This window comes from Stenella coeruleoalba (genome assembly GCF_951394435.1).
Source record: "Stenella coeruleoalba genome assembly, chromosome: 17".
Lineage (NCBI taxonomy): Eukaryota > Metazoa > Chordata > Mammalia > Artiodactyla > Delphinidae > Stenella > Stenella coeruleoalba.
The window spans coordinates 38,690,228-38,714,244 of NC_137163.1; the positions used below are offsets into that span (position 1 = coordinate 38,690,228).

The following is a 24,017-nucleotide window of genomic DNA, read 5'->3' on the forward strand; positions in this document are numbered from 1 at the left end:
CATTGGGCAAAGCAAGACATATAGCTGAGTCCAAAGACGAGAGGCAGGGAAGTACACCATGCCTCTAGTGAGAGAAACTGTAAACTCACTTGTAAAGAATGTAGATACAAGGAGCGGTGAAAAATTGGGGTCAACAGTTCAATCCACAATAGAGGCCATTTTTACTCAATACTTAGAGGCTACAGACAGACTATTATTTAATATCTCTGTGGCCTTCTACAAGTTATTTAAAATTCTCTAGACATCAGTTTTCTCATCCATAAAATCTAGATTTGTATCTCCCCCATCTTGTGATTGCAAGACTTGCATGTGATATTGTCCATGGACTTTGCATTTGGGGCACCACTGCTAGTTATATGTGGCATGCCATGACTCTATGGATGAGAACTATGGGGAGAGAGATCAGTGGTTTGACTTTGGTGCTGCAAAGTCAACATATTGGAGAGAAACAAAAATTCAGTAGAGGGGCTTCCCTGGTGGTGCAGTGGTTGAGAGTCCGCCTGCCGATGCAGGGGACACGGGTTCGTGCCCCGGTCCGGGGGACCCCACATGCCGCGGAGCTGCTGGGCCAGTGAGCCATGGCCGCTGAGCCTGGGCGTCCAGAGCCTGTGCTCCACAACGGGAGAGGCCACAACAGTGAGAGGCCTGCGTATAGCAAAAAAAAAGTAGAACCCAGAATACAGTATTCCCCTAAGATGACTATTAACACCCTCTCTGAGGCATGGACATATATACACCACCAAACGTAAGGTAGATGGCTAGTGGGAAGCAGCTGCATAGCACAGGGAGATCAGCTCGGTGCTTTGTGACCGCCTGGAGGGGTGGGATAGGGAGGATGGGAGGGAGGGAGACGCAAGAGGGAAGAGATATGGGAACATATGTGTATGTATAACTGATTCACTTTGTTATAAAGCAGAAACTAACACACCATTGTAAATCAATTATACTCCAATAAAGATGTAAAAAAATAAAAATAAAAAATAAAACACCCTCTCTGCTGGCAACTACAACTTTTTGTCTTTGGGGAAAGATGTGTCTCCCAGAAGAAAGCCAGCCAAATGATATGTGTTTGGTCTGACAGTTCTTTTACACATCCACTTTATTCCTTGGCAGTTTGAATTTTTGGTTCATGAATAAGAGAGGTATTTACCCCAGAAGTGTCTAGGACAAAGTTGGGCAGGAGGCAAGTGGAAAAAGCACCTCCTGGCATTGCTTTAGAGATGTTCTCCTTGAGTCTGTAGCTACTGCTCTGTCCAGATGGCCTCCCTTGGCTGAAGCATTGTGCCAAAGACAATACCCAAAGCGTTCTTATTTATCTTCTCAGATTGAGAGCAACTGGCCCAACATCACACAGCTCTTCGGACCCAATTCTCTTGAATCCCACTGCGATGCTCTTTCTCCTATTGGTATAAATTAGATAGGCAAAAGGCTAAGCTGCTGTATAAAAGACACCACAAAACATAGAAACTCAAATAATATTGACATTCATTTCTCTCTCATTTTGTCCAGAGATGGGCAGGCAGTCAAAATGGGTTGGAGGCTGAAGTCCAAGTGGACATCCAGGAATGCAGGTTTCTTTTATTTTCTTGCTTCAACGTCCTCAAGCAGCCCTTCCCAATTGAGAGAATTAAGCCTTAATGCTTTAAAGCATCCATTGTAGTAATGAATTAACCTTTCTCTTATGTATCTGGAATAGTATAGCTTTGTACCCTCCTTGGAATAATGGAGATAAGAGTTACTTAAAAGCAGAAACTAACACACCATTGTAAAGCAATTATACTCCAATAAAGATGTTTTAAAAAAAAGTTACTTAAATCATTTTCTGTAAGGTTTATTTCTCTTACAGGAACCCCACTTGAGATAGGCTGCTAGAGTGTGGTTCTTACCCCGTGGGTGAAGCCGGACCCCAGCACCACATCTGCACATTCTAATCCACGGGAAGGTAGACAAAAAACGGGAGAGAAAGGGGATTCTTAATCAACTGACCTGGGAGTTGCATGCATTACTTCTGCTCACACCTGATTGGCCAAAATATAATTTCACTGCCACATTTAGTTACAATGGTGCTGGGGAAAGCAGTTTCTACCTTGGCAGCCATAGGCACAGCTGAAACTTCTGGGGATTCTATTACTAATAGGAAGAAGGATGGAATAAACAGGGAGACCATTATCAGTCTCTGCCACATTTGACTATTATTCACTAGAGAGTAAGTTTCATGAGAGCAGGACCTGTGACTCATTCACTAAGGACGAATAAATAAGTATATATATTTTTAGCATAGTATCCAATACGTAGAAGATTGAATTTCTTTTATTTATACCACATTAACGTAGCTCAGAGGACCGTCTGAAATTATAATTTTCAAAAGACCCAAGGACTAAATACTTCAGGGAATACTTACTCAACATTTTTTTTTTTTTGGCAGGGGAGGGAGAGTAAACAATTTGCCCTGAGGTAAGTTTCTCATTGTGAGTTGTTGTTGTTGTTTTTTTTTGGAGTATAATTGCTTTACAATGTTGTGTTAGTTTCTGCTGTACAATGAAGTGAATCAGCTCTATGTATACCTATATCCCCTCCCTCTTGGACCTCCCTCCCACCCCACCCACCATGTTAGTTTTAATTATTGATTACTTTGACTTTCAGATGTTCAGGATCAATTTTTGGACTTTCATAAACCTGCAGAAGAAAAACTCTTTCCTCAACTGTGACACAAAGGGGACTGTTAGGATATGAAAATTATGTGGAATAAAGGAGCTGGTATTTGTAAAAAGCACTTACAATGATGCTTGGCACATGGTGAGTGCTATATAAGTGTTACAGATGATAGAAGATAAATGATGATAGATAGATAGATTAGAGATAGATGGAATGAAGGAAACACAATGAGAATCAACCTGATATTATCTGCCTTATTTGTGAGTATATTATAACGTTTTCTACTAAAGGCAGAAACTGTCACTAGGCCTCTTGGGCAGGAGACATCTCACCAGAAACGTGAAGATTCATTTCTTTGCTTGGCCAAGGCTGGATGTACTGTGCCTACTATATGTACTGGAGTCAAGGTAACTCTTACCGATCTCTTTGTGGACACTAAAATGACAAGCAAAAGTGGATGAGAGCGGACATTGGTTTAGCAGGTAGAGACAGCGCCTGACTCAGAAGGCGGCCAGTGCCACAGCAAGAAACTTTAGGAGTCCTCAGACCTAGTCTTCTGAGGTCATTCTCAGGCACATTAGAGATCATCTAGCACACAGACTACTTCAGGACATAAGATGTAAAATGTGTCCACCCCTGGTTTTGGCAGAGCAGTCTGGAATAGACGCATGGTCTGGCCCACCTTCCATGCATCCATGCTCCATTCCTCTGCAACAGCACTTTGCTGCCCTTCTAGGGATCCACTGCTCTCTCTTTCCACGTGGTTTTCGTACAGTTGTGCCCAACTCTCCACTGTACCCAGAATGAGTACGCCATCTTCCTAACCAGGTGACTGGTTTGGAAGTGGGTATACGACTCAAACTGAACTAGAGTCTTCCTTAAAATGTAATGCAGACACTGGAAGAGAGAGGGTGGATTCTTCTGGACAGATAAAGGAAAGTGGAAGCTGATCTATTTGAAAACATCTCTCCTAGCGCTAGAAAGGACATATGTGGTGAAAAAATGCAGCCAAACCAAAGAGGGAGGCAGGGTTGAGCCGATATCAGTTGGAAAGTACTGATACAATTTGAACGCCAAGATCCAGTTGTTCCTGAAGCTAGTTTGCCCCTTTCAGCTACATGCACCAATAACTTCCTTTTTTTTTTTTTTTTTTTTTCCAGTACGCGGGCCTCTCACTGTTGTGGCCTCTCCCGTTGCGGAGGGCAGGATCAGCGGCCGTGGCTCACAGGCCAAGCCACTCCACGGCATGTGGGATCCTTCCAGACCAGGGCATGAACCCGTGTCCCCTGCATCGACAGGCGGACTCTCAACCACTGCGCCACCAGGGAAGCCCTAACTTCCCTTTTTATTTAAGCTTATTTTAGCTAGTGTTTCTGCCATTTGCTTCTAAGAGAGTCCTGATTCATAGAGTACATGATTTGGTTGGATTACCTTAGCAGGTGTAAGGGCTAAGCTCACCCATGGCTGACACCGCTGAGGACCTAGAGACAGCTCCTAGTTATGTCCCACTGGTTCAGAAAATTGCACCAGGTTCCACTTTGTACTTTCCACTCTAAAACTTCTTCTCTGGTTCCTTATCTCTACTTCTGTCCTGTGGTCTGGTACCTGGATCTCTTTGGATTGACACATCATGGTACGTTGAGCCTGGCCGCCTCTTTCAGGCTCACCCTGAATGCAGTTCCTCCGAAAACCCTGGGCTGCACCCTTTGTATCCCATGGGCCAATGTCTCCAACCTCTGCACCCGGCCCAGGACCCCTGAGCCAGACCTCTCTCTATAAGCGAGAACCACTGAGTCATTTTGTTTCCATCCTGTGGGCCCTTTGTTTCCTTGCATGGGCCCCTTAATACGTGTTCCCCTTCTTTTGGTGGTGTTGCCCTTGGCTTTAACTGATGTTATTCAGGAAACCCAAAGGTCAAAACTTCCTCTATAGTTGAACAAAATATTCAGACTATTTTTCCCAGATTTGTTAATAGGAATTTTTGATGGGAAAGCATAGAAAGAATAAGCTTTTACAGAGAGGTTAGTCATTCAAATAAGGAAGTCTTAAAAATCGGTTTTGCATAAGGCACTCTGGCCACTCTTAGCCTTACATAAGACTTTTAGCCTATGGGAGTATGTTCCTATTGTAGACTCAATTGTGTCCCCTCGAATTTCTTCCTAAGCCCCAGTGCCTCAAAGTGTAACTGTATTTGGAGATAGAATCTTTAAAGAAGTAATTAAGTTAAAAAGAAGTCATTAGGGTGGGCCCTAATCCAATATGTCTGGTGTCCTTATTGCAAGAAGCGATTAGGACAGATAAACAAAAGGAAGACAAAGTGAAGACATGGGGAGAAGATGGCCGTCTCTAAGCCAAAGAAAGAGGCCTCCGAAGAAACCAGCCCTGAGGACACCTTGATCTTGAACTCCTAGTCTCTAGAACAGTGAGAAAATAATGTCTGTTTTTTAAACCACCCAGTCTGTGGTACCTTGTTATGGGTTCCCTTGCAAACTAATCAGTTCCCTACTAATCATTAGCAAACTGGCATCTCTCTTCACCAAATTCCTTGGGAAAGAACAATAGAAATCTTTTCCTGGCTCTCTCTCTCTCAAAAAATACCCACAGGAAAGAAACCCATGGTATTTGTGGAATTACTACTAAACACTTTCTTATCCAGCCAGTAATAAAGGTGTGGATCTGGGGTCTTGATCATTAGTGGGAGAGGATGATAGTACAGTATTCTCTTCCTCCAGTGTCAATCGTGGCCCCTCTTCCTTCTCTTCTTTCCCTTCCTCTCTCCTTCCCGAACAATTTGTGCAACAGCCATTAGATAGAGCTGAGCAAGTAAAGTGTGTATGTGTGTGTGTTTAGGGCCTGGGGGGATGGTAAGCTGTGGTGGCCCAGAGGAGGGTGCTAGTGTCTGAGTGGAAGAAGGAGGGTGCCCACACAAGGGCTAAGCCTAGCACAGGGTAGCCTGGCCCGGGAAGGATGAAGAGGGCATTTATGTAGTTGAGCTGCCCGTGTAAGGAGCTGAAGGCTGAGTGGGGTGAGGCAAGTCTCCATGTGGGAGGGTGACCCCGTGTGGGGTGTCATGGCCAGAACAAGGTGAGAAGGATGTCTCTTCCCCACAGAGGTGCAACCCAGTGTAAGACATTAAAGCCTGAGCAGAGTGAGGAAGATGTCCACATTGAGGGGGGTGGAGGGGAGGTTGGGACGGGGTTGGAGCCCCAGTGGGGTGAGGAGGTTGCCCAGACAGAAGGGCGAGGTGGTGTGAAGTGGCAGGGCTTGAGCTGGGTGAAAAAGGACATCCACATGGAGCCCAAGTGGTATAAGGAGGACAGCTGAGAGACCGGTTACATAGAGGTGGGTTGATTAAATAAGAAAATGTATTAAGGACAAGGAAAGCTAGATGTCTCACGGTTGGAGAAGGACATTACAAATATGGAAAAGGGAAGACTAGAGTGAACCCTGTGGTGCTGGATTAGAGGTGGAGGTGATGGTGTGAACACATAATTTTCAAGACAGATATATAGAGGATAAACAGATAGATGGATGATAGATAGAAAGCTGATAGATGATAGATAGATAGATGATAGATAAAAAAATGTAAGTGTGTACATGCACAAATACACATTCCCTAGCTCTGCGCGTTGAGAGGATCTGGGAGTCGTGATACTCCAATATCAGTGAGCACCCTAAGTGCCTAGATTTTGGTTTCTAAACACTATTCTCCACTAAAAGACACCAGGGGTCCTTGGATAAAGGGCTGATGCCAGAGCTGGGCTAGGAAAAGTACAAGATAACCCTGAAACCTCGTTTTGTACCAGAAAGTTAAAAAGTGATCAAAGAATTGAGAGACATGTCACATCAAAAAGACACAGAAGCCAGCTTGAAGGGACTCCCACTAGGCAAATAGGGAACAATAATAAGCATGAAAATAAAGATAGTTATAGATTATGACCCATTAAATAAAAGAGGAATTCATGAACTATACTGACATAAATAAATAACAAATTGAAGGTGTGATAAGAAACAGGATAATGCGGGGCTTCCCTGGTGGCACAGTGGTTAAGAATCCGCCTGCCAATGCAGGGGACACAGGTTCGAGCCCTGGTCCGGGAAGATTCCACATGCCGCGGAGCTACTAAGCCCGTGCACCACAACTACTGAGCCTGCGCTCTAGAGTCCGCACGCCACAGCTACTGAAGCCCTCCAGCCAGAGCCCATGAGCCACAACTACTGAAGCCCACATGCCTAGAGCCCGTGCTCCACAACAAGAGAAGCCACCACAATGACAAGCCCATGCACCACAAGGAAGAGTAGCCCCCTCTCGCTGCAACTAGAGAAAGCCCTCACACAGCAACGAAGGCCCAACGCAACCAAAAATAAATAAATAAATAAATTTATTTTAAAAAAAGAAAAAAGTAATAAGATAATGAGATAGTTCGCTAGTCTTAAAGTGCTTTCCCATTAGATACTGACTAATTACAAAGAGAAAGATGCCTGGGTGGCAGACACTACATTAATGGTTATTGTTAACAGCATCAGTAATGGGACAAATGTAAATCTTAGGACACCTGATGGGATGTAGTGAGAAGAATGCAACATCAGTTCTGTGATATTTCTGCCAAAGATGCATAGCCTGAATCTAATCATGAAGACACACCAGACAAATCTAAATGGAGGGACATTATACAAAATAACTAGCCTCCAATCTCCACCAAGGTCAAGGTCATGAAAGTCAAGGAAAGATTGAAAAATGTTCCATATCAAAGGAGACTAAAGAGATGCAACACCCAAACTCCACACGTTATTCCAGACTGAATCCTTCATCTGAAAGGCTTTTTACTGGGGTAATGAAAGAAACTTGAAGGAGGTCTGACGATTAGATGGTAGTGATGGATCAATGTTAATTTCCTGATTTGATGGGGGGTATTGTGGTTATGTAGGAGAATGTCTTTTGTAGGAAATATACACATAAGTGTCTGGATGTGATGGGGCATCATGTCAGCAACTCACTCTCACATACTTCAGAAAAAAAATACAAATTATTTGTACTGTAACTTTTCTGTAAATTTACGATTGTTTCCAAATTAAAAAAAAAAAAAGGTCAAGGATGCAGGACAACTGGCCCAGTCTCTTCAAAGAATCTGTGTCATGAAAACAGGGATAGATTAAAAGAGGCTTATGGGACATGACGAGCAGATGCAAACACGGTCTTGGATGAGATTCAAATTTGGATAAATAGCAACAAAGCACATTTTGGAGATGATTGGGCAATGTAAATATGGTTTATTATTAGATGAGATGAAATGTGTTGAAATGGAAAAATGGACATCATCGACCAGAAAAGAAAAAAAAAGCAGGTAATAGAACAGCGGTAAGCATCATGTGATCTGATTTTGCGGAAAAAAGAGAAATACAAGTAAAGTTCTAGAAGGATAAGTACTAACCTTAGTACTAGTACTCATTGAGCGGCGGGAATACGTTTTTATTCTCTTATTTTTGCTTGTCTTTATTTTCTAATATACGACAGTGTCTATGCCCTTTTTCTGTGGTAGTAAAAGATAATTTTTAAGCAAAATTTAAATAACAGAATTAGGGGGAAAGCATCAATGGGGTCAGTGTATACAACTTTGAATAACCCACATTTTTATCCTCTGGGACGTGTTAATGTTACAGAAGACATTTGGACAAAGTCCCTGAAGCATCTCCTTGTCTCTGGCATAGGGTCATCACCTCGGCTGCATGTAGCTGAGAGGTGCCTAAGGGTGTGTCTGGCTGTACCAGTCCATTTTATATCATATAGAAACATTTCAGTTATCTCACCTGTAAAACTGGAACTAACACCCCGCCACAGAAGGTTACTGGGAGTACTAAATGAGTTAATACATTTGTAAAGTGTTAAATAAACTATTAATAGATACCAATAGCACCTCATTTATACAACTACAAAATTTGTGATCATCTCATTTTTTTGTTTCATAGAGAGAATAAAAGGAAACAGATATAGCCTCCCAGTTCAGATCGGAACATGGCATTTATTTTAATTCATGAGCTCTTATATTTTACCTTCTGTATGCTAGGCACTATTCTAAGGGCTTTACAAAGAATACTTTTTTTTTTTGCGGTACGCGGGCCTCTCACTGCTGTGGCCTCTCCCGTTGCGGAGCACAGGCTCCAGACGCGCAGGCTCAGCGGCCATGGCTCAGGGGCCCAGCCGCTCCGCAGCATGTGGGATCTTCCCGGACCGGGGCACGAACCCATGTCCCCTGCATCGGCAGGCGGACTCTCAACCACTGCGCCACCAGGGAAGCCCCTAGATAGACCAAACTTTTTTAACAACATGGCTGATTCAGAACAATTATGGCCTCAAGACCAGTGTCCCGCTGGGCAAAGGATAGTGAATAGGTTTTATCTCCCAACTCAATTCCAATCAATGACCGTGGCTGCACAGAACTCAGACCACTGTCTGGAGAAGAATTCTGAGATTGGCCTTAGCAGGAAAGGATGCCAGTGTCAATTAATGATGTCTTCCATGAATGGAGAAGCAGGAAAAGAGGCCCCAAAGCCAGGCATTTGCCATCTCTGCTCCAGACCCTTTTATACCCTGACACTAAGCTGTAAGGTAAGGCTTGTGACCCTGTCTCTGGAGATGTCTCAATCTAGAGGCCAGAGGAATCCAGGGAGTGGAAGAAAGGGACAGGACAGGGATTCTGAGAGCAGAAACTGCTCGAGGCTTCCATTGACAGCGTGGGGGGCCTGGTGAAACTAGTGGCTGAGACTTCTCTGATGGGGTGACAACAGCCGTTCAGAATTATGGGTAACTTGCAAGTTGAAAATCTGTGTGTCAACCACGCCAGCCTAGCCCTTCCTCACACTCACAAACGTCACCCCAGTGATCCACACACCAGCAAGCCCAAGGGAGGCAAGTCTTTGTCTACTCTCGTGGCATTTCAAGAAGTTGTCAGATGGTTAAAGGATTCATTCCAGGTCATACAGTGAGATCAGTCATGAGTTATATATAAAAGCCATGTCAGAGTAGGATGAAAATGAGTACATAGAACCCAGCAAGATGATCCCACAAACCACCAGCTTACGTACAGGGCTGTTAAACTAGGGTTTGGGATGGGTGGACCCTTGCTCACACTGCTGAGGTTTGCAGAGAGGGACATTAGAATGTGAAATAGACTTTGCATGTGGTTTGCTGAGGATTATTTCTCAAGATAGACTAGGAAAAGTTAATTATATAAAGCTAAAAGTGAGTCCCAGGCTAGGTTGCGTTTGAGAGAGTACTGTAGCCCAGCAGGCCCCCAAAATGTCACGTCAGCTTTCAAAGGCATTTCACAGTTGCCGCGACAGCACCGTTGGGATAAAGCCAAGCAGCCTTAGAAGCAGCCCAGTCCCTTAGACACAGACGACAGCGCCAAGAACAAAATACAAAAGGGCTGTGGCATCTGGGTACTACAGCTGCCAAATCATATCGGTTCACCGTGCCACAGTCATCCTCAGAACACTTCCCAGTGAGAGGCCCAGTGGCCCAGCAAGCTACACAATCGCCCGTGATCCAGGCAAGCCGTGGCTCCCAGTTCTCCAGCTTCTGCCAAGATTGCCAGGGAGACCTGATTAAGCAAGGCAGTAGGATGATTTCTTGTTCATAAAATGGACACTCCACTCCTAGCGTGTGTGTGTGTGTGTGTGTGTGTGAGAGAGAGAGAGAGACAGACAGACAGACAGACAAAGAGACAAGGAGAGACAGAGAGTGCACTAGAAGGCAATGATAAAATGAACAAAAAAATGTTTTAGGGAATTCCCTGGCCGTCCAGTGGTTGGGACTCCATGCCAAGGGGGCAGGTTCAATTGATCCCTGGTCCGGGAACTAATGTCCTACAAGCCACACGGCCAAAAACAAACAAACAAACAAACAAATAAATACAGTGTTTTACAAATTGTCCAGAAGATAGGGTTAACATGATTAAATAAACTAAAAAGAGGAGTGGGGAGAAAAAGCAGATGCTGGCCATCTCCTTATGCCTTCTCCCAGTACAGCAGGAAACTGACACAGGGACTGAAATCCCTCCCTGAAGGAAGGAAAGTCATGCCTTCCTCTGCTGGGGAGGTAAAAGAAAGCAAAGCAAACCTCAGAAAAGTTAGCCAAGCCAGGCAGAACCTTCTCTCCCACCTGCACATCTGCCTTGGGCTTTTCTTTTTTTCAAATGGTTGCAAGAAAACAGATGGCTGTAGAGGCCTGAATTTTAAATTTATGAATGGAAATTTGAACAGATGTTAGCCATCAAGATGGCATATAAGAATTTTTTTTCATACCGTGTTTACAGCCCAGCCTCCTTCACATAAATGGGAGAGGGGGTCATAAAAAGGGTAGTTTTTGATCTCAGGACAGCATAGATCCGGCTTGGTGATAATATGGTACAATAATGGAAATATTGAGAGAAGAAAGCAAGAAAACACTAATCAGCTCCCTGTATAAATGCTAAATATTTATCTACAAGATGATAAAATATATCTGCAAGAAAACCGTTAACCCACCAAGAGCACATCCTGTGTTTTAAGTGGGTGACGTTCAAACTCAGGGTCTTAACAAATATCTGTGAATACCTAGTTGCTTGGATTCTGTTTGGATTTTTGATGTGAGATAGATTCCTTGGTTTGGTTGGTTTGGCTGAATGTCCCAGACATATGGGGCCTTAGTAAATTTCAGGAAGGAATGAGTAAGAGCTAGTAAGAGATCTGATGATATGGGCATTCGTCCATCATCCAATGCTAGGAGCTGGGCTAGGTGCTCAGGGTGGGTGGGAAGCCGCACAATGAATCAAACCTGATCTAGGCCCCCACCACGGAGAGCTGAAGGAAAAAGCAGGTATGTAACACAAGGCTGGAACGAGGTATATGTTGAAGGTTATGGGGGTGAAAAGAAAGGAGTGGGGTTGATTGGGGAATGGATCATGACGGTGGTTCCTGATATCCTAAGAAGGGAAGAGTCAGGAGCTTGTGGCCATCTGGGAGAAGAGTATCACCCAGGCTTTGTTAGCAATTTCTGTTGACTACACCTTCAGAACATGGGGTGGCCATAAAGTCTGGGAGCATGAATCATATAATGTGATCAGGTGTTATAATATAATGTCAATAAACCATTTATTATGTATTCACTTAGATTTCCAGACTTTGCAGCCAGTTTGGCTCTCCAGTATACATCACTTCTCACCACTGCCATCCACCCTGGTTCTCTCTCTCCTGGAGGACTGCAACAGCCTCCCTAGTCTCTCTGCTTGTGTTTTTGCCTACATCCATCACCCACAGCCAATCTATTCTTGACACAATAATCAAAGCAATCCTTTGGAAGCAGTGGTTCTCAAAGTGGGGTCCTTGCTGGGAAAGTTGTTGAAAATACAAATTCTTGGGTTCTCTTCACCTATAGAATCAGAAACTCTGGAGGTAGCGTCCAGAAATCTGTGTTTTAACCAGTGCTCCTGGTGATTCTGATGCGTGTTAAGGTTTGAAAGCGAACTGTAAGCATAGGTGAGTTAATGTCACTCTTTGGATCAAAATCCTGCAACTCTCCAAGGCCATTACAAAGCTACAAGGCCATCCATATACCATCTGGCCTGTGGACCTTTCACTGACTGCCCATCACTCTAGTCTCTAGCTCACTTGCTCCTTGGCTATACTCAGGGTCTTGGCATTTACTGTTCCTTTGGCCTGGAATGTTGCCCATTCCTCAGGCCTCCTACCCCACCTATCATGGCTCAAACCCTCCTCACCTTCACCCCCCTCAAATGTCACTTTCTTGTTGATACATTACATATTCATGGTCTGTCTCTTCCCACTAGAATGTAAGTTACTTGAGAGCCAGGATGTTGTTTTGTTGACTCCTGTGTTCGCAGAGCTTGAACTGTGTACCTCGTACATAGTGAGTGCCCAGGAAACAGCCGGTGAATGAATGAATAAGTGATCCTGTATTGAGGTCCTACCAGATGCCAGATATTGCTCTAGGTACAGCACCTCATTGAATGTGCCTCACTGAATTCCCACAAGGCATACGGTGTATGTTATCATCTTTATTTTACACAGGAAAAAGTGAACTAAATGCGAAAAAGAAGAGTAACAGACACTAAAAAATTAAAAAAGGAAAGGACTGAGATACAAGGTTATCAGAAAAGGAAACTTTTCATAATCCCCAAGTTCTGGGTCTGACATGGAGCCAGATCCATCTACATTTTGTACCAACTTTACTGTTTTTCCTTGAAATTGGTCTGGGCAGAGGACATGCCAGCTTACTCTGGTATTTACCTAAGTAGCATGTAATTAAAGAGGCAAAATCCTGCTTTCAATGATCCCAGGACAAGGCTACAAGTAGGAGAACTGCTGTTTTGTTTGCTGACCTATTCCCATTGGAAACACAGATGACAGAGATATTTCCTGAATATTCAAATAGTTCTTACTCTTCCAATTACTTCTTTCAGTTTTAAAAACAGTTCGTAGTGTATGTTGTTAACGACCTGGTAGAAGTGGATACTTGAACATGCTTATTAATGTGCTCGAAAATGAGCTCTCTATCAAGCCTCGTGGGGATTTGTTTTTCCCCTGGCCATTAAAAATTGTGTTCTCTGCCAGCCATCTGCCGAAACGAAAATCCAGTCCTGTGACCAGTGCTAAAGAGTGAATCTGGTAGTAGTTCATCTACAAAGAAAGACTGCGAGCGGCCGACCCAGGGCCATGGTCCTTCTCTCTCTGTGCACATCTCCAGATGATCTCATTTAGTCCCATGGCTTTTAACACCATCTACATGCTGTTCGCTCCTGTGTCATCAGTCAGGGTCCAGGAAGGAAAATAGAACCCATGCCGGGTAACACAATGGAAGGAATTTATCCAGGGAATTAGTTCCAAAGATGTTGGAAAAGCCGTGTGGGTAAACCGGGGAGGGTGAGATAACCCGGAGTAGAGCAACAGCGGGAAGCTGTGACCCTCCCTGAGGCTGGAGAGACAAAAGGGCCACGGTGGTGTTTATGAGAGTTTAGGAAGAGTGGGAGCAGGGAACTTGGAGGAGAGTCAGACCAGTGGGATCTCAAACCATAGAGGAGACTCATTAATGCTACAGATACTGCCCAAAGCAGGGAGAGGGGAAAGAACGCTGGCTTTTCCATTCCTCCTGACCTTTAGTGTTCTGCCAGTACCTTCCATTGGCCAGATTTTCCCAGGAGCCAGCTGGCAGGGAAGTTTGGGAAATGTAGTTTGCATGGGTCACCCCCACCTCAATACAGAGCAGAGCAGGGAAGAGAGGGAAATGAATCAGAGTGCCAACAGGCAACGATGGACACTGTTCCCAAATTAACATCTCCAGCTCAGACCCCTTCCCTGAGCTGCAGACTCTTACATTCAGCTGTTCACCTGACACCTCCACTTGGGTGTCTAATAGTTCTAACTTAACAAGGTTCGAAAGGAACTTGTTTTACCAGCCAACTCCCCACGATATTCTCCTTCTCAGAATGTGGATCACCCAGCTCAGCCAGAAATATGGGTGATCTTTGATTCCCTTCTTTCCTTACTCCCTATTCCTTCCAACCTTTTAGCAAGACCCACTGATTCCGTCTCCCAAACAGTACCTCTCCAGTCTTCTGAGCCTTCACTGTTACCACCTTAGGCCGAACCACCATCATTGCTCTGACAGGGAACAAGAATGACATCCTAACTGGCCATGGTGCCCTACTCCCCACCCCGTCTCCTTCCAACGCACCGTCCGGGGGTCAGTTCCTGAAGGCCTGGGGGGCAAGTGTAAGGAGTCAGGACTTTATTCTAAGTGCTCTAGGAGCCACTGAAGGGAGTGACATAAATAATTTATACCATAAAGAGATCTGCTTAGCTTCTTTGTGGGAAATAAAATGTAAGGGCCAAAAAGCGGAAGGAAGACTGATTCGGAGGCCGTCACACTTCTCAGCCCGCTTACCCCAGCTCTCCCACACCTACTCACTTGCTTGGAAGCCACTCCCCTTCTCCCTGTCCCTGCAACATGCCAAGCCCCTTACCTCCTTAAGGCTGTCCACAGCCTGGAACGCTTGTCTTGATGTTAGCACAGCCGGCTCCACGTCCTTCAGTCCCTACCCTCTCAGAGAACTTTCCTGACTAGGCGGTAGTAATTACAGCTCTTCGCAAACGTCCCATCCCGCTCCATAGCGGCACAAAGTAGGATTGCAATTCTCTGCACCTGGGCGGTTAGTTGTAGCCACGTGACTTGCTCTGGCCAATGAAACGTGGGCGGAAGCGATATACGGCACCACTGGGTGGAAGCCTACGAGCCACTGTGTGTTGCCACGATTTTTCTTCGGCCACGGAGACTGGCAGCGTACCAGATAATGGCTCCTCCACCGGCCTGAGACCCAGACTTAGAATGATGATCGTTCAGGGCAGAATTCTCCGCCAACCTACGGACACGTGAAATGAGCAAGAAATCAATCTTCCCTGTTTTAAGCTGCGGAGGCTTTGAGATGGTGACTGCAGCATTCCTAGCCCATCTGGGCTGAAAGAGTCCCTCAGTCCCTTACATCAGCCTGCTTCAGGGCCATCGTGGAAATACCACCAAGCGATCGTTTCTACTTGCTGGTTTTATTCATTAATTTTGTTTCCCCTCTGCACCCCTCTCCAAACCCCACGAGAGCAGGATCTCTGTTTACCTAGCTTCTAGAAGAGAGCCCAGGACAAGTCACTAGGCAAGTATCTGTTGATTAAACCTCCGGTGCCTTGCACCCAGCATCTGTGCCTTATGTGTTAGTTGCCAAGGCAACTGGAATGAATGGGTCTTGCACCCAGCACATCTGGAGCATCAAGGCCTAAAGCTTCACTCTGCTATTTACCGGTTAGGACAGTTGCTTGGGTTACACCCTTCTCAATTCACAGGAAACCAAGTTTCCCAAAGTCACCATGATTCCTTAGTCAGAAAAAGCTCTGCTAAAGACCGCGTGCAGCAGATAAGCGAAAAGGAATGAAATCTTGGAACCATAAATCATGAGAGTGAAGCCGCCCAGAGTTAGGAGACAGAGTGGAACAAAATTCACTTTGATACTATTTTACCAATGTTACTTGGCAGACAGTTGTCCTATCTTTTTTATAGTTTTCTATGCCAGCTAAATCTAATTCCCCAGAAATGACCACACCTCCAATTTCACTCTGGTCATAAAATACTGGCATTGAAGAAAACCTTAGTGATTACTTAATTCAGACAACTCCATGTATCAGCTGGCTTGATTCCCCTTATCTGGAAACCTCTTAGGGTCTCACTATTTTCTGCCAGAGGCTTAGAACGTAAAATTCAAGTTAGAGATTGTTTTGTTTAACGTCATTGCCTTTTTAAACCAAATAGATTTTAAAACATTTTTTTTCTAGCATTCCATTATATGATTATAATAGAGCTGTAAAGAAGATCCTGATGATAAAATTAACCCTGCAATAGTTTTAGGTTTTATATTTTTGCTCCTCACTTAAAATTTTTCCTTCAGGTTTCAAAATGTCTGAGATATTGAAGAAATACACTCTTAAAAACTACGAAGTTATCACCGCATCTGGTCTTTCAGGAACTAGCACCCTTTGGTTCTTTAGGGCAGCCAGAAATTAATTATGTTCTACTTATTTAGCTTAGTCTCTTAGACCCTAGACAAACGGGCTACATCCTCAGTAAGCAAGTGCATTTTGTCTAACTTGCCAAAAAAAGAGAGCAAATATCAATTCACTAAACATTTGATCTGAAACTATCAACTTTTAATGTTAATAGATGGCAACTTCTGCAATCTTGTCCAGACGAAATTCAATGTTATTAACCAGGTCCTAATCCGGAAGTTCAGGTACTAGGCACTTGCAGGTGAAACTTTTTAAAAAAATGAGCTCATACCATTTCCCCCACATGCTGAAAATGGGACAGTTTGAATATTGCAGGTCTCTCAAACAAAGCCATATTCATTCACATGCAGGAAGTCATTTAGATGTGGTTAAGGAAACAGGAAATTTTCGCATTGGCTTTAATATTTCTATTTTACCAAAATTTTCCTGAACTTGGTAATCATCACTAACACTTCTTATAGTACTATTTACTGCATCTTAAAAAGAAAATAACTAAGCAGAAAATGTACAGTTGAAGAAAACTGGATGTCAGTCTATACAATGATTTCTTACTTTCAGCACGACAGACTTTATTTTGGCACTTTAACAAATATTTTGCTTTACAGCAGTGACAAAATATTTGCCAGAAATCTCCTTTTCCTGGCATGGATATTCCAAGCAGTTGTTATTCTACGAACTGAATTTCGCTATGCTTTGCACAGTTAGAGGTATACCCACTACATTCTTAACCTCCGTAACCGAGGGACTTTGTGCAGTTTTAAGAAGGTGCTATCACTTCCTTTTAATCACTTCAAAGTGGACTGATTGTGCAAGTGACTGGACATGAATTTGAGAATTAAGGCCATTAAGAATTGACGTAAACACTGTTCCGAGTGCTGCATTAAAAAAAATTTTTTTTTAATGAGTTCTGTGGCAATTCCGGGGAATGTTCTCTAAATGAAGGATTCATACTTCATTAAAAGTAAATTACATGTTGGAAAGGTGGCTGTTTTTGCTGTCTTCCTACTTTGGCCATTCACAGTTTAAAACAAAATTGGTGGCAAAATAGAAAAAGGAAATGTTCAGTTAGAAGGCAGTCCCCAGGCAGGGTACTCTCGTATTTCCAGCTCTTCCTCAGGCATCGCTGCTTTCTGGCAATTGCATTCCTAAGCAGGGAGGCCCTCCTTTGAATGCACAGAGCCTCCCTGCCTGACTCTTCTTCCCTACAGTGTGAACTATGGTATTCCATCTATTACCTCTTCGGTTAAGCTTCAGGAGAGATTTGGAGCGGTTTCGAAGGTAAAACAATCTACAGGACTAAACCATAGACACCGATGTCAGGAAAGCCCCCTTTAGTCCTTGGGAATTTATGGTCCTAAGAGTTATTTGCAAGAGCAGGCATTCGTCTCAATATTGCCATCAGCTATCTCCATAAAGGTTGCAAAAGTCACAATTCCCTCTCTGGCGGCCTTTCGATATCTACATTCAAACATACACAGGATGATACATTCAGATTTCCTCTGGCCAGTTCACAAGTGAATCTGGTGACAAACAGCCTCATCACTGAGCTCTTTGGTGTTTGATTTACAGACACTGTGGAACACTCAGAAATCAAACCCACAACATCCTTGAGAGCAGACGGTCGTTAGCAAAGGGGAGGTGTACATTTGACCGAAAATGTACAAAATTTATAACAGTGACATTTTCAATATTAGGCCACATGATTTATTCAGTAGTTTTTATGTTCTCAAATTACAATTTACGTCTATTCGTAAGACTACAAAAGTTACCATTATAATCGTCTGTTCTTATAAAATACCAACTTTTTTTTTTTAACTGTTATATATACTCATTAACACCAGTCTGCGAAGAGTTACATAGAATCATAGGCACTTCAAAGGCTTAAAAAGATGTTTACAACTTAAATGCATTTTTAAGAACAAAAACTGATTTTTTCCTTAAGTCCCTACTCGTACCTTCAAATTGCAAGAAATTAACAAATACAGTGGCCAAAGGAATCTGCAGCAACTTCTCAAAATACTGTTATCATCTTTGGGTTTGCTGAGGCTTGTCAGTAACTCAAATCCTCCCAAAAGAAGATCTGATTAGACAGACATGACTAAACAGTTTTGCGGTGATAATCCAATTTTACACGTTAATTTGCTGTTGCAAATCTGCCTGAAGCTACAGGTAATGAAAAACAAAGCAAGTGTAAAACGGATAGTCCGACACTTAAAAATTTATACAAAGTGGAGGTTAAAGTTGATATATTTGAAAATCACATATACACTAAATTACCATTATCTGAAATATCCAAAGACAAACTGCACCGTAACAGCTACAAAAGGCATAGAGTTTTGTTTCGTTTTCAAGGGGACAAGAGGGGCGAGCAGAGGAGAGGGGAGCAACAGATAAATTAACAAAGTAAGACGAACTTGGTAAGGTCAATCTGAGACATGCAGACTCAAATGAAACAGCTTTCATCTTCAAACCGTAGGGTAAAAACAATCTTTTCATATTTGCACATAAAAGTTTAAACCGATTCCATGAACATTGAGGGTTTTTATAACATAATATTTTGCCACTGCTATTCACAGAACACTGCAGATGTTAACTTTGAATTTTATGTTGTTCTAAAGAAATACATGAAAAGTTTTAAATACAATGGGATTTTATCATTAAAGTGCCAGAATGGCTCTTTAATGAAAAAAAAACAAAAAAACAAAGATCTTCATTATTCTATGCAAAAGCTTTATTTTTAAAAGTTCAGTGATCTCATAAATAGAGACACTAAATGGGAGTTTTCACGCATAAAACTCCTTAGTAGGTGCTTTCTGGTAAGCAGCACTGGATGGTTTGCGTTCTCCAAGGTCGTAACTTCCTTCATCCTTCTTTCTCATGCGATACACCAACAGCAGGATAAGGAAAATTGCAAAGAGAAAGCCGATAACTCCGCCAGCAATGACAGCTGAAACACACCAGAAGGAAGATTACTCTTAGAAGAGATTCAAGGGTGGCAGAAATTAGCTTTGTCAAGCCCAATCTATCTACACTTTCCTAAAAAGCTTAATTTAAAAACCCCAAAACTGGATTCAATGCAGCAACCAGGTAATTATGCAAATCTGACATTCCTCAGGAGGTATAATACTTTCTTTGATTAATATTAATAATATCCCCCAAAAGCCTCAATAAGAAATATCTGGCTGTGACCTCAACTAATTCCATACTTTAAAACTCTTGAGTCTTTTCGATATTCACATTCTGTAGTCTAATCTTCTAATTGCTTTTTTCAATGAAAACACAAAACATGATATAATCGACTTAAATTCTGTAAAGGAAAATAAATATGAAAAAAGCATGCAAATTTCCTTTCTAGTCTTGGATTTGGGACTATCCTCTTTCAGGGATCAAGTGTTGTACAGACATAGAGAACAGATTTGTGGTTGCCAAGGGGGGCGGGGAGTCGGGGGCGGGGGATGGACTGGGAGTTTGGGATTAGCAGGTGTGAACTATTATATACACGTATAACTGAATCGCTTTGCTGTACACCAGAAACTAACACAGCATTGTAAACGTAAATGTATACTTTAATAAGATAAAAATTTTTAAAAGGATTAAGTGTTCTAAAATCTTGCACATCTTCCCCTTTAAAATCAAATGTTAATACTTTCATCAGTAAGTTACGATTAGAGACAACATCCTTTAATACCTTGGGCTTTAATACCTTGGGCCCTCTCCATAAAGAACCTTTCCTTCTCTTAAATTTGTTTTGAAATCAGGATGATGAATGACTTGGATCAAGACTGATTGATTTTCATATTCTGCCACCCCCGACGCCCCATTGTTCCGGACCCACTCAGACCTTAACTTTCTTCTTCTTGCCTCTCCCCACCCCGCCCAAAAGGCTGGCCGAGGGGTAGGCTGAGGGAGCTGACAGAAAATAAAGACAACATTTGCCTAACTCTTGCCTCTCCCTCTGGAATGAGACAGGTGCTCAACATGGTTTTCAGTACTAAGGTAACATCCAGCAAGCTTTGCCGATACCTCTGAATATCACTTAGGCAAACACAGGCCTATTTAAGGACCTGCCACCTGATCCCCACTGGGCTACTCACCTGCCAGGACTTCTGTTCGTTTAAACAGATTGTCTGAGTGCTTCTCAGTGTACACATTTGTAGCCTCTTCAGCTGGGTCCATTTTCCTTTCTGAGTCAGAGAGGTGAACTTTTTCCTTATCAATTTCTTCAGGTGACTGGGGAAAGAGAAAAAGATTATGAAGATTTTCTTTTAATGGGCTGGAAAGAAGAAATAGTAGATGAGCACATTCCCAAGTTCGTTCTTTGCAAACACTGAGTTTAGGAAAGAATTGCAATAATCGCTTTGTGTGGTGTGCAGACAGTGGGTGAGTCCTATGGTGGACCCACGTTGTTCATGGTTTTGTATAACACCCATCACATGTATAGGCAAAATGGATAGTTAGTGAGTTCATAATCATCCTAATGACACGGTTAGGTTGTTTTAGTCGACATTTCGTAAGATCTCTTTCTCATCACCCTCTGACTTTAGGCCACCATCCCCCTCTGGCTGCTCCAACCCAACAGCACTGCCCCAATTCTCCTCACTCCTTTATCATCTTTTTGCCACACAGGGCACTGTGATGACAGCTTCCTTGTTGGCACTCTCTCCAAGTGTTCTCCCAGGGCTCTGCCTGCTACCGCTCCGTGGGGAGCAGCCCCCAGGCTTCATCTGTAATGCTCCCCTCTTTTTATTCACTCTTACAACACCTTCACCAAACCCTGGATTACAAAGAGCTTCAGGGGGCCTGGGTTCTGCAAGTAGCTCCTATGTGGTCCTGATCAAGTCCTACCACTTTTCTGGACTTCATTTTCTATATCTGTCCAATGAATGGCACTCTCAGGTCCCTGAGTATCCTGCAAGTCTAAAGTACACTCTTCTCATAGAAAGCCCATCGCTATTCGGATACCTGGTAGAAGGACAGACAACTTGACAGATGAGAGAATGAATTATCTGGGTTCTAATCTAGGAGCCTTTTCACTACGCGTTAGCAGTCAGGGAAGGGTTAGGAAAGGGAAGAGAAAAATAGGTTAATACTCAGGTTTGTGACTAGGGAAAGAGGAAAGCAAGTTCTGGTGGCGAATGAGGGGAGAAGAAGTAGCGATTGTGATATCAGAGACTGAATTTAACTCATCCGTATCATCTTTGTCCCATTATTATGACAGATCACATGAGTCCCCTCAGGTTTTTTCAGTCCCTAAAATCATTTGAGAGAGTTGACATTCCCTCTGACTCAGCTTCTGATCCAGTAGCCAGGAAGGAGCTTGCATTTCAGGGGCTCTGCGGGTGTGGGAACAAGAGGTCTCCACAGAACTGGGGCCACCACGGACTCACAGGAATGGTCCACCAGTGTACAAACTTCCAGGTGCTCTGGCTGGAACATTCGCTCTTTAAATTTAAAAGTTTTATTGTATGAAAGTAAGAGCTTGACTAATAAGAATTCTTCCAATAGTATAGAACTAACCTGAAATACCTTAACTCCTGTATAGATGTACAAAGTGAAAGTACGAAAAGGCAGCAGAGATAATTACATTAAGCCAATTAAAGATCTGTCACATCCGTGTCTGGTTGTTTGGATGCCATGGAAATGTGACGGAAGTAAAGATGACGAGCAATGCTCTGCTTGAACAAACAACCGTGTTCTTTGTATTCGGTCACATAAATTTATAACAAACTAGACAGAATATCTATAACAGTGACATTAATGCCACAGTGGTGCCCATTCAAAAGCAAAGTCTACTTTAATGGTATCATAGAGGCAACGTTTAATTTAGCTGTGCCATGTAACGACAAAATAGAAGATTTAATCACCAGTATTAATATTATTCATTATCAGTATTATCATGATAAGTACCTTGAAAAGTGTTTGACACAATGAGTAGCACTCAGTAAATCTCCCACAAATGGATGAATTTTTTTTTTTTTTTTTGCGGTACGTGGGCCTCTCGCTGTTGTGGCCTCTCCCATTGCGGAGCACAGGCTCCGGACGCGCAGGCTCAGCGGCCATGGCTCACGGGCCCAGCCACTCCGCGGCATGTGGGATCTTCCCGGACCGGGGCACGAACCCGTGTCCCCTGCATCGGCAGGCGGACTCTCAACCACTGCGCCACCAGGGAAGCCCAAGGATGAATTTTTATTATTACTACATTGAACACAAATGATACCAGGAATACATTAAAAGATTTGGGGGTCCTTAATTTCTGAGCTCATCTGCCAAACATCTGTCTTCTTTATTTTAATCTGACACAATTACTTCCTTAAAACCAATTCTTAAAAACTTAAACCAATTTTCAATTCATTGTTGTCAACTGACCAGAGAGCTCTACGTCAAACTAGGTTTTGCTTAGGATAAACTCCACCATGAAAAGCCAAAACTGAATTTCTTGTCTCACGCTAGTGAGTCCTAATGGTTCCTAACGGTTCTTGACTTCAAGGGATTCAGTTATGACAAGTGGTCAAATAAACAAAGCCAGATGCATCTTTCAGCAGCCACACTGGATGACCTACCCTCAGCTGCACCTGTTACGTTTCATCGCCCCTCTTCTCCCTTCTTCCTTTCACTCACTGAACCGAATCCATTTCTGGAGCAGCTACCGTGCACGGAGCCAGGTGTGTCTGCCTCAGTGCTCAGAGCTTCTCCCTCCTTTCCTATTGCCTGGCCTGTGAAGTCAGTGTACTGCTAACGGCAACGAGCCCTTCTCCATCCGACAAACAGCACTCCAGTCTGGAGAGGCCTGACCTGACTGCTCCACATCTGCAGAAACCCATCCAGCCTGTCCCTCACCACCCTGTGCCCAGGCACCGGGAGGACGGCGGGCGAGGGGAAGAACAACTGCACTCTGGGAAGGGGAGGAGCGTCAATGGGCAGGAAGCCTGCGTGCGTTCCGGCCTGCAGAGGGGTGCTCCTTACTCGGGAGAAGGTCCGTCCCTACCTTCGTGACACAGCCTTCCACAGCCCTTCTGCTGCTAAAGCTTAGCTGCACCTCGTTTCTAACCAGCAGACGGGTGAGCTCCAAGAGGGGGCACTTGTGTTTCCAAGTTCTCATAAGCAGCGTGCTACCCCCAGGCCGCCTGCAAAGCCTCCTGCTGCTGTCACTCCACAGGCTCACCTGGTCAACTGCCTCGGTCTCTCCTGCTCTAACCAAATTCAATGAAGGCTTACAAAATGCTCACTGGCTCTCAGGTGCCATGCCGCATGCCCTCACATTCAACCTTCTCAAGGATCCATCAGGAATGTGCTCAGAGAAGCTAAGAAACTTGACCAGACCTAGGATTTGAAACCTAGGCCTTCTTCAGACTTTAACTTGCATTTTCCAACTTAAACAGCTCACCTAGTAGTGGGTCGTCAGCTAGTTGCAGCAGCACGCTACTAAGGCCAAAATCATTGGTGTCACAGTTTCCATTAACTAGCAGCTTTGCTCTGTTCTAAGGCCAAAGACCTTATTTCTTAGTAAGTCAGCTCTCAGAATGAATATAGGGATGTACCCGCATTCATCATTAGCATTGGAAGACGTCAGGGTTTACATACCACTGAAGGTGGGCCTGAAAAAACTCTGGGAAAACACTTATTGAGACTAGTACCCGGAGCCTCGTTAGTCCATAACCTGTTTCAGCAGATCTAAAAGTTCACAGTGGTTTTAACTCAGAACACATTCTTTACGAAATAAAAACAAATTTTCTTAGCATAAGGCAAATAAACTGAAA

At 43.5% G+C, this 24,017-nt stretch overlaps 2 protein-coding genes across 2 annotated transcripts in view; both read right to left on the reverse strand.

Moving 5' to 3' along the window:
* The window catches only part of CPQ (carboxypeptidase Q), a 487,312-nt gene extending 472,285 nt beyond the window's left edge, over positions 1–15,027 (reverse strand). Inside the window, exon 1 of the mRNA XM_079901128.1 lies at positions 14,676–15,027. The gene's annotated coding sequence lies outside the window, so the exon portion shown is untranslated. The remainder of the gene's footprint in view (positions 1–14,675) is intronic.
* A 1,711-nt stretch (positions 15,028–16,738) lies between these two features.
* The window catches only part of SDC2 (syndecan 2), a 121,596-nt gene continuing 114,317 nt past the window's right edge, over positions 16,739–24,017 (reverse strand). The window contains exons 4-5 of the mRNA XM_079901995.1: positions 20,355–20,490; positions 16,739–19,207 (exon numbers count right to left, since the gene is read on the reverse strand). Coding sequence (XP_079758121.1) covers positions 19,044–19,207; positions 20,355–20,490 — 300 coding nt within the window. The 3' untranslated portion in view covers positions 16,739–19,043. The remainder of the gene's footprint in view (positions 19,208–20,354; positions 20,491–24,017) is intronic.